We start from the raw sequence: 17,632 nt of genomic DNA, 5'->3' as shown, positions 1-17,632 counted from the left end.
CTATGACTGAGCTCAAGATGGCTGCAACAAAATGGCGCATTCGCACATATGGCTTCTGCAGTGTTGTTGTGCCAATCTTGTTGGTACTAGACTACCAGATTGGCAGTCTAGTATTGAACTGAAAAAAGTAAAAAAACGTCTTTACACCAGTCGTGAACACCACCCAAAATAACATTAAAAGTCTTGTAGACGCGTAGATTATTAGCAGCTACAGTAACCCGTTCTACCAACAAATCATTCATCTTCTTCAATATTGTATAGCTTTCATTCTATATGGATTCCTGCTTAAATTAGTACTATTGCCAGGCCTATTTTATTGCATAAAATGATATACTGCGTATTTTATTGATAAAATGGAATACGTAAAAAGAAATTGCCGATAACACAGACTAATAGTACAATTATGAATGATCGAAGCCGCATCGGCCAAAGCTGAACGTTCAGTAACAACAACTTTATAACAACGTTGTTGTAAAAGTTCAAAACCATGGCAGCGTGTTCATCGTTCTAGACTATGAGTATAAGTTATGCGTGCTTGTATACGTATCTACACGTCCCAATATTGTGCCAAGCTGCCAATGTGTATCAATAGGAGAGTAGTAAAGAAATAAAAGGATATTTCACTTGGCTGTAAAGTGCTGTGATCAAGGATTGTTATGGGGTTGTTGAGATCAAAAGCAAGCAATCAACCGAACGCTTATGCTGTCAACGGCAACAGCACTACTAGCGACAGGAACGGTACTATTTTATACTACGTGTAAAATGAGCTATCATCCCCAACGAAGTGGATTCTTAACATCGTTCTATCCAAAGTAGACTTAAGGGATAACAATTTATTTTGCACGCTGCTCAACAATCATAATAACACGTAAACTAGAGAGTTGTACAGTATCAAAATTTCACAGCGAAATGCTCATTTCGCTACTACGAATCTGATCGGAATCTTGTGTTGATTTTTAGCCTTCAACAGTGCAATTCATTCTACATTAACTAATACATATCCATGGATCATCTATGATAGAATAGATAGCTACAAGCCTGCAATAACACTTACACTACACTAACCATTAGCTAATAAATAATAATAATATAAGGGATTGCATCTGGTAATCTAGTGCATTTCCAAAAAAACTATACTCTCCCTATTCAAAAGTTGTAACGCCAATGTTTTGTCTCCAACTCTACATACACTCACTCTATCGCTTCTACTTTATGAAATTAACATCAGCTAAAGCTAATACGCGTTGGAAATTAAGGTTAAGTCATAATGTACATGAATCATTCCTTTAAATTGTAATGGATAAATTCCGGCCTACTACAAGTCTCTAAATCACACTTTGATATACGCGTCTACCAGGAATTTTCACTTTCATTAGTGTGCGTATGTACGTCTATCCGATACCAACGACAACGGGGATTGGAGTGTCTGTCCCGCTGATTTTCGTAGACCCAAATTTTAAAAATTTTTAAATAAATTAAATAAATTTAAATTTAAACGCCTCAAGATTGCCAATCAGGAAGCCCAACAAATCTTTACAAGGCTCCTCCACATAGCCTTCCACCTTGCAAATGAGTGCAAAATAGATAGGAAATCATTGTAGAATGGGGTAATAGCGTTACACAGGACACATTATGGCCTATAGGAAACGAAAATATCAGACACCCAATATTAGCCAAGAATTACAGGATCGAATTAGCGCTGTGATCAATAATTTTATCGCCGATCACACAGTACAAGGTAAACAAGCCACAAGCCAAATGAATCAATATTTGCATGCATAGCGCCATTCCAAGTGGATAAATGTGCTCATAATCTAGTTGCAATGCAGTTCGAAACAAATATTACAAGTTAACGATTATGTTATAGCCTAACTATGAAACTGATTGCTTTTAATCAACGGCTAATCATGATATCATAACGATCGTTATAGAACTAGAATTTCCTCCATCGTTACTAAAAGAAGAGAGAGCCTTCATTCATCAATTTTGTAAACCGCTAGGTCTAATATCAAAAAGTCAAGGGTGAGTAAATACTACGTAGAAATCAATTTCATGCTATCGTAATCTTGAAATGTTTTTTTTCTAATTTATACACCCATGTATCTTTCCTCAGTTGGGGATCAGAACGGTTTTTAACCGTTAGACGTTCTGGAAACTTGAATGATGACGCCAAAATTACAACATTGACACTGAATGGCGCCTCCAAGAAAGGTCTTACAGATTTAATCAGTCAGTTCCCTCACGGACTTGATCAATATCATGGTAGTCAACCTGAAGAAGCTATAAAATCGACTGTCTACAGCGGGCAAGGACATAAACTAATATTTTCATCTCCGCGCATTCCCCCACATCATTATTCAACACAACAATCACTTCGTCATCAATTACCGATCGTTCATCAAAGAAGTCAAATTCTAGCAGCGATCCAATCCAACAAGGTAGTAAATTTAGATTAATCTAGGACTACAATTAAGCTATGCATGAGATAAAGGTTCCTATTGATAATTTCAAAGATTGAATTTTACTCATGTCATAAATCACAAGCTTAATTATTCTTGTAATACTAATAGCCTAATAGGTGATCAAATCCAACCATTAGAAAACAGTCAAATACGACTCTACTATCTCGAATTTTTACTTATAACGTTGCCTTAACATGATGAACAGCATAGTGATAATCGAATAGTAAACATACGTGACTAATCTACTATCGCATCTCTGTTCTACCTTGCTTACAACTTCTGGATAGTATCGATGATAAAATAATTAGAAAAACTTGTTAAAACTGTGGTATCTCTGATCTTGTTTATGATTTTGCTGCGACACAACATCATGAAAATCGAAGTCATCATCGAATTGTTAACTTACGCAGCTAATCTACTGTCGAATTTCTGTTCTAACTTACTTACGTGTACTGTATGTATAGCGTTGATGATCTATAGTATATTTCTACACAAGTTAGTCATCAAATTTGCCTATGAAAACGCATACTGTATCATACAAATAATGAAACTATTCTATTAAACCAATATAGGTGATTATCGTAATGGGTGAAACTGGTTGCGGTAAAACAACTCAGGTAAAAACCCTATCTTCATCTTCAACTTTTACTATGCTTTATTATTGAATGCTCACAAGTTGAGACAAATTAGGACGATGATTCTGCCACGAATGATAATAATAGTAAAATATATATAACTTTTCGATAATGTTGCGCCCATATAACCCATTACATACTCGTATTACATATTTTTGTAGCAGGTGAAGCTGAATCTTAATTTATAGTAAACTATATAAATGTACAGACCCACTGATATTATTGCCCATCGAATTTTTCAATAAAATAACAGACAATAATTGTCAATACTAAATTATTGGTAGACACACTAATTCCTTCTTTTAACTTCATGATTTCTATGCTGTATTAACCACATCAATAAATATTGCAGTATTTAGGTCACAGGATAAGAATCGTGTATGTACTATCGTAATATTGTTATTAATTGATGTACTGTAGATACCTCAGTATATATTGGAAGATGGTCAGGCTACAGGAAAGCCTTGTCGTATCATTTGCACGCAACCACGTCGGTTATCAGCAATTGGAGTTGCAGAAAGAGTTGCTTACGAACGTGGAGAGCCGATAGGATCAACGATAGGGTATCAAATTCGTTTGGAGAGCAAGTACGTTTCAAAACAAACATTTGTTAAAGTGCTGTATTTGTTAATGTAATTTTTTCGCGACTATCGTTTAAAATGATAGCTTAATATGAAATTTTCAAGGAACTAATTCATTAATCATGTAATATATCAATTTGGACAGAATATCCCCTGATACTTGTTTGCTCTATTGTACAACGGGAATTTTATTACGATATTTGACATTGGGAGCACCTTTCCTAGATTGTATAACCCATATTGTTGTGGATGAGGTACACGAAAGGGATAAACTATGTGACTTTTTGCTCATAACTCTGCGTAAGCTAATCGAACAAGAATCAAATATAAAGTTGATTCTATCAAGTGCAACCCTGAACTCGAAGCTATTTTCTCAGTACTTTTTCAATTGTCCAATTTTAAAAGGTAATTTAAAAAGTAATAGGATTAAGACAATTAGTTAATTTCTGAACTTATGTTACATCTATTATATTATGCAACTAGTTGATGGACATACATACCCCGTTGAAGAATTGTACCTTGAAGACATTTTAATAAGGTAATTTGAAATCATCAGATAACAGATCTTATAGAGCAATAGTATTAAATGGCCTATATTTTTATCTATTTCAGAACTAAATATATAAGCAAATTAATCCCTAAAAACATCAAACAAGATACCAGTTCCTGTATGTTTAAATTATTTAATTAAAGTGCATCTGATATCTCAACTGCTGCGTTCTCTTGATTATTAAAATGCAACAATGGTACTTTCTGACTGTTTTCTACTAGCTTTAGTTCAAGATAAAGAATTAAACGATAACCAAGGTAAAGTAGATAAAGTTTAATATAATTAGTTAATGCTACTGCAATTTAGAAATACACTATCTAATATTTAAAATATTTCAATCATTTCAATCGTAGCCGTAAAAGACAAAAAGAAATTAGTGGAAAATGATGATGGAAATGTAAATTCTTTCTAGAATATTAGCTATCTCCCTATAATAAGTTTATTAACATGAAGACACTTGTGTATCACCTAATTATTAGATTAATGCTAATCAGGCTATGGACAATTATCTTGAAAACGCTTGGATTAAGGTACTGTATACGTCCTCTATTAGAATTTTAAAATAATAATAAACTACTACAATCCATACCTAGAGTATAGGTGTATTATGTAAAGGTGTTTCATTAAAATTTTAGAATGATGATAACTCCTTTCGTGGTATCATCGAAATGATAGAAAATGGACATATACATGGTAAATTATGACGCACTAATAGATGGTGGCTCCAACGTAAAACTTACCAACTGATATGTCTACTTAAATGTTATAATTCATATTACAGTTGATTATCAGCATTCTGAAACGTCCGCTTCATCACTTATGATTGCTGCTGGACATGGAAAATTGGCAACCATTGAATCGCTATTGCAATTATCCGCTAATGTTAATTTAAAATCCATCAATGGATGGTACAAAGGCAACTTTTCGTTTCTCTGAATTGAATAAATACCTAAAATAATTTAAAATTAACCTATACTTACAGGACAGCACGAGATTGGGCATTAAAATGGAATCGGCCAGAAGCTGTAGAAAAGCTTGATCAATTTAGGTATTCTTACGTTAAGATATATTCGGTTCTATCTCGACAGAAAGTTTTTGGATTAATATTTAAATAAATTAATTTACCTCTCTTTCTGGATATTATGTTTAGTATGGAGAAGCCTTCAGTGATGGATGTGAATTACAATCGTAACTCACTTCTGAAATTATGTACAGACTCTATCCAAGGAGAAAAAGTAAATTTAAAATATAATAACATCATTAACGTACTTAATATTATTGCCATAGCAAGATAAATATTTCTCATAACATTATTTGACCTTCTTGATGCTGCAGATCGATTATGATTTAATTACACATATAATTTCCTATATTTGTAAAGAAGATAATAAAGGTACTATATAATATGTAGACAGGGTAACACTTTATAAATTGACTTCTTTTACTAGAATAATTGATACTAATGATAGTCTATCTAATCTATGAATTGTTTTTAAGATTTAAGCCATTCATAAGTTACATTTGTATCTGTCCATGGCATCTTTTCAATTTAGGTGCTATCTTAGTATTCTTACCCGGCTATGAAGATATTGTGAACGTTAAGGATAGAATTTTACAAAGAAAATTTAGTAAACATAGCAGGTTAACTTAAGAAAAACTTGTACCAATGCGCCTTCAATTCTTTTAATCCTGATGATGTATACTAAATTTAAAAACTTTATGTAATTGTTTATAAGATTAAAGATACGAATTTTCATACTCCATTCATTAGTAGAAATCACCCGTCAAAGAGAAGTCAGTCAATTAGAGACTTTTATTACTTTTATTTATCTTCTATTAACTTTTAGTTCATTTCTACTTAAATTGGTATAGATATTTAAATCTTGTCCTCACGATGTTAAAAAAATTGTAAGTACCCAGTTATGCCGATTAGTCGACCAGTTGATTGCAATAGGACTTAGCTAAGACATACGTAGTACTGTACTTTATATGGCAATCTTATGACTACTGTTGATAAGACATACCGTAACTTGCTGAAATATAACTAATTGATAATCTCTCCTAACACTGTTTCAACCTTTATGTCTTTGATTAGATATTATCTACTAATATTGCCGAAACAAGTATTACTATTGATGATGTGGTAGACGTTATTGATTCTGGAAGAATAAAAATGGTAAATTACCTATTCAATACTGTATTAGCGGACTTTTTCATATTATTTTTTCGAAATAGCAATGTAGTATAAGTACCCAAGCAACTTTAGACATTACTCATCACATTCTATAGAAAAATTTTGATGCTTTATCGTCTGCATCATCATTAACTTCTGCTTGGATATCGAAAGCCAACGCGAAGCAACGAGCAGGAAGGTAACAGTAGTATAGATCTCTGTTAGATCGCATTGATTGTTGCACCTCAATCATGTCACTAATTTCATGAATAATTACTACGTAAATCTAGAGCTGGCCGATGCCAACCTGGGCGATGTTACCATATATATAGTAAATCGAAATATAATAGTTTGAGCGATTATTTAAGAGCTGAAATTTTGCGCATACCCTTACAGGTATAATCTAACTTAAAAGCGTTATTTGACGACATTACTGATTAAGTAACTCCAGTATACTGAATTATTAGATGGTATTGCCTAAGATAATTCATACTACTAATAATATTAAACCTATTTAATGCTGTGACTATCTATTTTTATCAGGAATTAGCTCTACAAGTAAAACTCTTGAATACTAACGTTTCCATAGCAGAATTTTTAAATGATGCTATAGAGCCACCATCTTTTATTGCAGTTAATAATGCGGTGGAATGCTTAAAGGTAAAGTGCTCTTCTTAATAATAAATATTTCGGAGCCTTTTAGACATTCTCTGATATATTGACATGATGAATTATAGGCTATTGGGGCCCTTGATGAAAACGAAAACCTAACGGAATTAGGTAAAGTTACAAATAGCTTGATTATTGATGTCGAATATTCACCCATATTGGTGTAAGCACTAATTTTATATCAGCTTAATATAAATCGTTAATATTTTGGGCCTTTAAATCATATGCTTGGGTAAAATTTTGGTTGGATATAGGTAAATTTGTGGCGGAAGTTCCGGTTGAGCCAAGATTTGCCAAGGCTATTCTATATGCAATTACTCTACGATGCCTAGAGCCAATATTAATTATTGTATCGACACTATCCTATCGAGATCCATGTAATGCTTTTTTATAAATTATGATATTCTTAAACTACTGGTTATTAGAATTATCAACACTAATGTGTACATTCATATAGTTATCCTACCCGACGAATCAAGCGACTTCATCAAAATTGACTATTTTAAACGAACAATATGCAATAATATCCAAAGTGATCATTACTTAATAGTACAAGTTTTTGAGGTATATCATTTATTCCTAACCTCATGCTTATATCGTACAGACCAATTAGAAGCAATATCTCAGATTTATGCTTTCTTGAGCTTAGGCTTGGCAGAAATCAAAGGCTAATGGCTTCGGTCAATCCTTCTGTAAAAAAAATTATTTATCGAAAGACACCTTGGAAATGATCAGGAAAATAAAGTAACTATAAATCATTTTCTTATCATTGTACTGCAGAAGACTAACACTTGATGCCGTTTGTTTACGCGTATCTCTAGATCGCAATTGGTTGATTTGCTAAAACATTTAAAAATTTTCAAAACCTACAGCAGCGGTAAATATGACTACCATAACAAAAACTCGGGAAGCTGGACGTTCGTTAATGTTAGTAGACCTTTCTTGCAAAATTTATGTACAACTACACCATGTTAATGGTAATAGTTAAAGCTTGTATTTAATCCTTACATTAAGAATCTGTATTTCATATTTTAATATACTAGGCGGCCCTTGTAGCTGGATTATACCCAAATATTGCTAAAATAGATCCCAGTAATTGTTGGCTAACCGCAGGGTAAATCAAAATTAGTATATTAATCATATAAAACTAGCACTCCTTCTCTATTTCACAGCTACAAACAAGGTCGATCAATAGGTAACAATAGATTCTATCATAGATTGAAAAAAATAAAAATTCATCGTTCGTCGATGTTATTTGGACTTTTATCGGCAAAGTCTGCTACCTCAAAAACACATGAAATGAAAGCAAATTCCAATTGGTTCATATACAATGATCTATTGAGGTAAAATTGCTTTATTGTTATATTTTAATTAATACAAGAAGTATACAATATCGAGGTATATCGTAAAAAATCATTATAAATATACTTACAATCTAATATAGAAATTACACAAGTACTGCAGCTGTTGGTCTAACAGTTACATCAGCCATAGTTACTTATTTATTTTCTGGCTCACCTTACCCAAAGAAAGAGGAAGATTATAGTGCGGCCCTAAATAATATTCAAAAAGACCTTGATGTCAACGGAGGAAAAGTATTGGAAGAACAAAGATCACAAAATCAGGACATAAAGGAGTATAAACCAACTGTAACTGAAAATATGATGGATAGCGAAAATGAAGCAGAGAATATCGACGTTATGGAGAAAATTGAAATAGAAAATAGTTGGATTTCCTTCACAGTAGCTAGAGAGGTATACTGCACCAAAGTAATTTCTTTAAATTATTGTATCTGCGTTACTATTTTGCATCGGCAAATGGGAAGATATACTAAATAGAGAATATAAAATGTGACTTCTGTAAATATTTACACAAACTATGTAACCAACATAACTTGAGCGGTTGTATGAAAACTTAAATGAATGAATGTACTGATACTATCCTCGCCCTATTTATGATATCGCTGTAATATTTAGGAGAAAAACCTACTATTAGCTATTAAAAGGATGCTACTGCAAGCGATATTACGCAATTTAATACAACCAGGAATTCATCATACTTCAGAAGAGGTAGATTAACTAAAACATTCCAACTTAATGTACAGCTAACCATCACGTATGAGAATTGTTTAAACTAAATAGATCTTTATTTTTTAATAGCAATTTATTGATTCCTTACAAGTTATTTTGGCTAGCGAAGATAAACTAACAAACTTACAGGAAAAGGTACACTACCTATCAGGTATGAAAATATCACATTTAAGTTCATCTAGGAGGAAATCAGGTGGTCTATACAATCTATCTTTAATATGTGTTTATTCGTATATACAATTTTAGCCTTAGATAGCCGGCAGGGAGGAAATAACGTAAATCAATCATGCAGAATTGTAAGTTAAATACCCAAATTTTCATTACCAAAGATTTCTCTTATTTTTCACGAGTGTTTATTATTTAAAGAGAGTGCGATAACAAAAATTTAATAATATTTTTTATATTGACAGCGTACTGATAATAAGAAGCAATCAGGCCATGTTCATAATAATAATAATCGGTATTACAGATAGTTACTGTAATGAATAATTGTGCTATGTACACTAAATCATATTTTAATACCATATAATCGCAATACGTTGATTTTACTAAAATCCTATGCATTTCAGCCAGAGGTATACGAGTATGAAAGGTACCACACCTATCAAGAAATACAGCACTAAGGAAGAGCATGATCAATCAGGTTGTAAAATAACTAATACAGTATTACTATTCCTCTCAGCAGAAATGTAATATACTGTAGACATTATTATAATTATCTGTAAATCATTAGTATCATTACTGAGTAATACTTTTTATTTTCATTATCGCTAGAGTCTACAAAAAGTAAAGTTGGAGAATTTCAGGTAGGACTACTCCTAAACAATCTGATATACTGGATAGGAAGTTAATGATTAATTCTTTATGCATACGTACCAATATAAATACTTCTATTAGTTAATAGCTATATTTTAACTTATTTACATTTCAGTCTGCGAAGCCCTTAACGATACGTAATCAAAGTAAGTGTTAAAGCTTGGTAATAACTCTTATATATACGTTAAATGTTGTGCATGTTGAAGTGGAACTGTATATTAAGAAATTTCTCAACATTCTATTTGGTTCTTTCTAGGTAAAAGATCCAATATTCGTTACTTCATACTAAAATGTTATAACGAAAATATCCTTCCCGATGCTGTATCCAAGGTATCTACGAATATTTTCCTCGAATGTGATTTTTATCTCTTCTTATTAGTTATGTTATGAGCTTTTTGGGCTGATGATGGTTTTTATTCGCTAGAATACTAACATAGTCAATCTCTAGTATCGTTCTGTACTTAACAAGTTTACTGCCGTTTGACCTTTAGGGAACTTGGTCTTGTAATCGAGCAATCGAGAAGAAATTGCACAAGGCTTACTCTGTAACTAGAATTTTATTCGTACTGAAATAACATTCATTTCTGATATTAAGAGGGCATTTTAACTTTTAGCCTTTACATATACTTACTGTACATTCTTACGTTAAGATAATATAAATTTTTAAGCGTACAAGCTGTAGGCAAATATTAAACTAGTTTACAAGAAAATAGAATCGGTACTGAAGATTTTTGGTCTTAATCTGATCATACATGTATAATGTTATTTGATTTAAGGAAAGTGATAAAGTTATGATAATATTTTCTGCGCAAAGAAGTAAGCATTTTCAAGGTATTAAATTGATAAGAATTAAAACCGGATATCGTAAGAAATTCATTAAAACCCTTGAAGTAGATCGCTGTATTTGACCTAATTATATATTTTCAATAGGGTATGCTGAAATGAGCAGTCCGATCAAGAAATTGAGCACTCCTTTTACAACTCCTGTACCACAATATCGCACAGGAATATTCGATATAAAGTGGATCAAAATGTAATGAAATAAAGCATGCTTTTCATCTTCGTATTACGGCTATAACGAATAAATTGTAAATTTTAGTCTTATGAGAACATATTATTATGGTATAACAATGTGTGTATTTATCGCATGCTAATTATATAGCCTTCCAATTATACTAAAGTGCATTTCTAGCCAATTAGAGTTAACCCTATCTTCATCTATTTTAGATTCAACATTCCATTTCATGCAACAAAGCATTTAATTAATCCTTGGAATAAGGGCAAGTTGGTTCATATATGCCGTGGTGGACAGGTATATTAGCATAAATATGAAGTTTCTAGTAAGAAATATCTGTAAATTATGCGGTAGTTTCTCAAATTTCGTGATAGAATTTAATCCTTTTCAGCTTTATAACGAAACCGATTTTTTCTTACGTTTAAAATGTAAACTTAATGGTAGGAACTACCGCCGGAGATAGGACTTGACCTGTGCTCTCTATGGTGGACTGCAGGCCAACCTAAATGACACTAGTCAATAAGTGATGGACTGATATGCCTGTTTCCCGGATAACGGAATAACAGTAAATTTGACCATGACTGGATTACAGTTTTCTTCAACGTTCTTTGTAGTGGATACTTTGCAATTGCACTGATTGTAATCAACTTTGAATACTATTTAATGTCATTTCTAACTTCTGGTGACGTTTGGTTGTATAGCAAAGTAGAATAACTACATTTTCCAATGTGAAAGTTTAACTTGTTACTACGAAAGTTTGATAAAACCGTTGCTTTAGTAATTTCGTGACTAAGCTGCGAAACTTATTTCGAATGATATCCAAGTTATCTTACCTCCAAGAAAATAATAAAGTTGTAATCAATAAATTTAGGATATAGCTATATCCTATATTTAATTGATATCACCCAGACTGCAAACGTACAACGTTAATACGAGGTAGGAGTATATAGCTGCTATGTATCGCTGATGCATGAAATACTGTCAATCTGAAGATTTGATAGTACCCAGTACAAGTAGACAGGCTTCTGTTCTATACTTAGCCCTACTGGTACACTACTTGCATATATCCATAAAAAATTTTAATTTAAAATGCTAAATTGCATCCTAATCGATCCTCAGGAATAGACTTGATTCATACCAACTTATTACCAAGTTTATCAGGTATCGAGGATTTCGATACCTGCAGTCCATATGGAAGACGTAGTTATTGAATGGTCTAGCAAAAATCTAATATTTTATACTATAAATAGTTGATCTCGGTAATACAGTAGACATAATAAACTTAGGAACTTGTCACGGATAAACGTTCAAAACTGAAACGTTCAGTTTACTGTATATTACTGTACTATAACTTTTATCAGGTGTACAATATACTTAATAAATTTAGTTACAAGTAAGTTGTTAAATACCTTAGTTACCCCATCGCTGATACTCCGAAGAATTAAAAGATCACAAACTATCTCTGTTCAAGTAATTACTTTTATTGAAGAATTATTATACAATATCGATTGTAGGTAGTAGTGCTCAGGTTTATTGTCTTCCACCAATAGCACCTCTAAAGTTCTCAATGGGTTGCACAACTTGTAAGTTAGTGATGTCATCCATAACATTCTGTAAGAATAATCATGCGAAGAACAGATGAGTCTATATTGATCTACTGTCAATGCAATAATTATAATCAAAGTCATGTCTATCATGATTGGAAAGCTTACCATCTCACGCAATAAGTCCCTGGTATCAGAGTCGACTTCAATAACTTCTTGAGCCAATTCAGAAACCTAATAGAGAGAGTAATATTACCACGATTACCAAATACATCTAACGCATTTTCAGAAACTATCCAATCCATTTGCAACGCAGCCTATTCCTGTATTCATACGGTAGACACAATACGGTTGGTGGACGAAGGCTATACTTACTTCAGGTACAAAATTATCCCTTCTTTCTCTTTCTTCTTCCTGCAACTTGATGGAAATACCACGGACTGGTCCACGTTGGATGCGCCTCATTAAATGTGTAGCAAAACTATGCCCAAAACAGGAAAAGTATTGCTTTAAGAATGTGTTGGACTATGAATCATGACTTGTACACCATAACATTATACACAGTATCAATGATTGATGTATGAGCTTGAAGAACGACAAATAACGCTGCATTACCGCGTCCATTTCATTTAAAATGATCCTTTCTCTTACCCAGCAATCTTGTTTCGTAATTTCTTGCTAGGAATGATAGCAACCTCTTCACAAATCCTCTTGTTGGTATGGAAATCGAAGGTTAAACGGGTGTAATATTTTTCGATGATGACCCTAGCAGCCTTCTTAACAGTTTTTGTACGTACCCGACCCTGTTTGATAATGAAAATGGCAACTTTTAATTTAAAAAAATGGCCTACTATGTCCCAAACATCTTAAATTACTATGATAGAACGTTAAATAGTCATTATTCCTTCCGATGATGATGATATCGAAATGATTCAGCTGATAATCCACGCTACCTACCATTTTGTTGGATAGTAAAGGACGAAAAGGAAGAAGCTCCCGGCAGGCAACGCGGTTAACAATCGCGTTAGCCAGTCACCATGTGTCGTACTGTACTGTAGCGTCAGCGTCTGCGCACTGTGCAAATACTGTACTGTACAGTGTACAGTGCACAGTGCATTACACACTCTTCGTACTGTGGACTGTACGCCACCTGGTCCGTGTGGCGTCCGTCTGTTGACACGATATGAAAGAATACGAAGCAGCGAATTTGGCTTCTTCTTGACGTTCAGCGAAGTCGGATCTGCTAGTATTTGCACTGCAGCAATTTCAATCTAAATGAATTATACCGTACTGTATTGTACAGTATTCTTGGATACATACTCTCCATCATAGAGCACATTTAATCAAAATTTCAATACCTGTATACCATACTTTCTGCATCCTACATCAGGCTGCATGACTAGCCGCTGGAATGTCAGGATTTTACTAGAAGCTACACTATACACCGGTAAAAAATCACTAGGACACACTGCATTGATGCTCAACTCTAGTTACCAGACCCAACTGATTGCCTGCTCTAGCATAGTCTATAAGGACTGGCATCCTGAAAAGTCTGCTCCGCTTCCATCTATCTTTTAGTTAGTAGACCCAGTACTACAGTAGCGTAATAATACTCGTATAGAGCAGAAAATGCAATCGACATTAAAGACGATGCAGCAACAGTAGACAATATCCATTATTTTCAATAAAAATTCCTTTTCATTTTTCAGTATTTGTACATCTACTGTATTTCCCATACAACGCATACCATAATATCAATAATAGCACATAGATTCAAATTTAGATAAACTCATTTTCAATAACTACAACGATAACGAATGTACAAACTATTCGCAGTAGTCCAAAGACAACAAATATTATATATACAGCATACTCATATAAACGTAAACTATATACATGTACATAGCATAGTAGGTAAAGATTACAGGATTAGTATTTTATACAGTTAATTTAGCATGATACAAAGATAAACCTAAGATTTAGTCATAGCTGCTATCAACTGTATGAGTATACTTCATTATCATTATGTATTCATTAATTTACTGTAATTACAATTTTAAACCATCACAAATGACTGTACAGTTCCAATACAATAATGAAAGATTATAAAATAAAATAAATAAGCAAATAAAAAGAGTTATTCTACACAGCTCTGATGATGTAATCATACCACTAAATAATCAGTTTGATGTCATCGAAATACCATCGTCTACTTAAATAAAGTGTTAAGCTGTTTAGCCAGACGTTCCAGATTAATATCACTTCAACTCAAGCAGATTGATATACTGTATACATATACGACATATAGATATCATAATATAGGTATGTTATGTTACACTACGTATTTTGCAGGTACACTTTCCACTCGTCACGTGAAGGTACTACTGGTTCAATTACATTGCTTGTCGGTAGTCTTGAGGAACCAGCAGTTGCTGATGGTGTAGTATAGGAATCCCACTGACGCCTAATTGAAGTTTGCATGTAACAATCAAACGCGACATCTATTAATTATTAAATATGATAATCTACTTAGCATTCGCTCTCATTAAATAAAACAATGCACATACCTTACTTCTACCAAAGCTTCTATACTATGTTCAGCTTGAAGCCAAAAGCTCTGATACATGCTTAGGTTTGTCGGGCAGTTTTGCACAGCTAAAATGGCAATAAGTATCGTGATAACAACTTAAAACATTTATTTAACTTTAAAGATACTCCTATTGTAAATAATATTAATGATTAAAAACATTCATAGTCAAACGTTCCCACAAAATAACACACTATCATATGCATATACATAAGAAATGTCACTATTAAGATCACAATTTCATCATAAATTCAATAAAATTTTCTAACAGTCTTGAGTGTTTTAAGAATTATGGAATGATACTTGCATTGTAATGCTTCCCTTTCTTTTTGTGCTGCAGTCTCGTTACCAATAATAACCTCTAACACTTTCTGTTCCTCCTTATAATTCTCCATTTGGGTGCATAACATCTTTTCGAGATCATCTTGTAATCGTTCAAATTTTTCATTCTCAGTAACAGTAGGAATAGGATACACACCTAAAAGTAATTACCAGTATAAAGTATTCACTCTGCCGCCATCGAAGTTTTATGCACAGAACTGCATACGAAAGTAATCATTAAATATCAAGTACAAGTTACCAGTATTTTCAGCAGCAGTCTTTCTAATATTGCGAAGCTTAGATATCGCACTCAATAGTTCTAATGCTTTGGAAGTGTCATCTTGCTTCGATCTCACTTCGTGTAAAATTTCATCAGCTTGATTTTTCATCTTTTCCTCCTATAATTTGCCATTGGTAAGCAAGTAGAGATAATATTGATTGACGTTATAATTGTTAGGGCTAAAGTTTTATAAAAAAGTGATTACATTTCATTTTTGCTTACTTGAAGAATTCGCCTTTGCTGGGTTAATTTTTCATCGAGCCATTCTGTGGCCTTCTTTTCTTGCTTGACGATATTTGCTAATCTTTGCTGTGCTTTTAATTTATTCCGAGTTCTCCATCTTCTTCTCCAATCCTTGAGCATGATAGGTAAAATATATAGTTTTATAACCTCTTAAATTAGGCCGAACATTACTACTGATACAACACTTTATGGTTACAGTTTTTACCTTCTTTTTCATTGATTTATTAACTTTCTGTTTCATCATTTCTATTGTATCTTCATTTGATATTTGCTCCATTTCATTGTTAATTACATCCTGTTATGACAATAATAGAAATTTATAACGTATGAGCTGATTATGATTAAATTCTTTGGCTATCTAAATCTATAATAAAATGAACAAACCATCAATTGATGAGCTTGTGAAATAATTTCATTCAATTGTGAATTATCCTTGTGACTAGCTGCTGTTGTTAATTTGCTTTGATATTGAACTAGCTCTTGCAAGTGAGACTGTATTCTGTGAATGGCATTCTTCACCTCATATACCTGTATACATCAATCAACAACAGCATAAAATTATTGCTTGGTATATTTATACATATCCATAAACGCTGATAATTCTCACAACCTTTCATTGAACAAAGCAAAATTTACGTTATTGTAGGGAAATACTGAGCTAATACGCTACAAGGCCCACTTTATCATGAGATTGTAGTTGTGAATACTACTCCATTTAAATAGCATAGATAAGAAATACTCTGTGCATAAATCCTATGCAATCCCTATTTCTTCATGATATTCATGTAGCACATTAATAATGTAATCGTAAAATTCATTTGCGCCCGCTTTCTAGAGTTATGGAAGGTATCGAACGATGAAGACATCAGTCCAGCGGCATTATGTATTTCACAATATAATTAGTTTAGTTTAATGCGTTCTAGTTTTTAATAGCCATCTACGTTTGCTGTGTATACTGACAGATAGAAGACATAAATAAATTTATTTATAATTGCTGTACGATGTCTGTAAAGCACTGCTACAGACCTTAGCATGAAGTGTGGATCGTCTAACCTACGTACGAGTGAGTAAACTACTTATATCAAAATTTTAATTGGAATTACTTAGCCGTACAGTAGTTGTAACAGGAATCTTTTTCACTTGTTTTGCTTCTACTTTCTTACACCATGTTTGCACAGGATCTTCTTCAATCACTTTGGCAGGTGCAGGTGCATTAAAATTTCCAGGAAGAGCATTAGGTAATGGAGGTGGATAATAGACCTGAAATGGATGGTGTGGTGGTGGCTGATATTGTTGATAGTACCCCATCATGCCAGCTCCACCGGGAGGCAGGGGCATGCCATGCATATAAACATTGTTATTTTGATGATACATCAATATAACATGCTAGATATCCACTTGATCGGCTTTTCAACGTAACGATGTTGGATTATGAGGAGTAATTTCTAGTTTAGTAATCAGAAGGTAGTTGAGCTAAAATGTAGCTACGACAGGAAGAGCTGCTGGGATGGCTTACGTTATGTATAGTACAGTATAGCCAAAGGATGAGGTATTGGTAGGACAACTGTAATGGATGGTACTATACAGTACACTGTACATGCGCACTTACTGCACTCAACGACGGGTTCTAAAAGTCCATCATACTGGCTGCAAGGACAACAAATAG

At 33.1% G+C, this 17,632-nt stretch overlaps 2 protein-coding genes across 2 annotated transcripts; one reads left to right on the top strand and one right to left on the bottom strand.

Annotated features, from left to right (window-relative positions):
- Positions 1-1,632: 1,632 nt before the first annotated feature.
- TRIADDRAFT_54364 (uncharacterized protein) lies at positions 1,633-12,202 on the top strand (the record flags this gene model as incomplete). The annotated part of the gene is made up of 41 exons (XM_002110889.1): positions 1,633-1,738; positions 1,932-2,022; positions 2,114-2,438; positions 3,035-3,079; positions 3,518-3,684; positions 3,824-4,083; positions 4,162-4,216; positions 4,291-4,346; positions 4,450-4,485; positions 4,582-4,625; positions 4,708-4,758; positions 4,864-4,921; positions 5,010-5,136; positions 5,211-5,276; positions 5,379-5,463; positions 5,564-5,621; positions 5,782-5,869; positions 5,965-6,022; positions 6,101-6,136; positions 6,324-6,404; positions 6,518-6,600; positions 6,692-6,797; positions 6,945-7,061; positions 7,139-7,181; positions 7,528-7,634; positions 8,114-8,184; positions 8,243-8,413; positions 8,515-8,824; positions 9,047-9,139; positions 9,230-9,311; positions 9,407-9,456; positions 9,571-9,620; positions 9,730-9,803; positions 9,935-9,966; positions 10,092-10,122; positions 10,233-10,306; positions 10,753-10,807; positions 10,907-11,009; positions 11,204-11,288; positions 11,383-11,431; positions 12,111-12,202. 41 exons carry the CDS (start codon positions 1,633-1,635, stop codon positions 12,200-12,202), a joined length of 3,771 nt encoding a protein of 1,256 aa, XP_002110925.1.
- A 253-nt stretch (positions 12,203-12,455) lies between these two features.
- TRIADDRAFT_37356 (expressed hypothetical protein) lies at positions 12,456-13,521 on the bottom strand. The gene is made up of 5 exons (XM_002110367.1): positions 13,493-13,521; positions 13,187-13,338; positions 12,911-13,016; positions 12,704-12,769; positions 12,456-12,602 (listed from the first exon to the last, which is right to left on the bottom strand). The coding sequence occupies exons 1-5, from the start codon at positions 13,493-13,495 to the stop codon at positions 12,522-12,524; spliced, it is 408 nt and encodes a 135-aa protein (XP_002110403.1). The 5' UTR covers positions 13,496-13,521; the 3' UTR covers positions 12,456-12,521.
- Between the last annotated feature and the right edge of the window lie 4,111 nt (positions 13,522-17,632).

This window comes from Trichoplax adhaerens, genomic scaffold, assembly GCF_000150275.1.
Source record: "Trichoplax adhaerens TRIADscaffold_3 genomic scaffold, whole genome shotgun sequence".
NCBI classification, from domain to species: Eukaryota; Metazoa; Placozoa; class Uniplacotomia; order Trichoplacea; family Trichoplacidae; genus Trichoplax; species Trichoplax adhaerens.
Note: the sequence above shows the minus strand (reverse complement) of the source record. Positions and strands in the feature narration are given on the sequence as shown.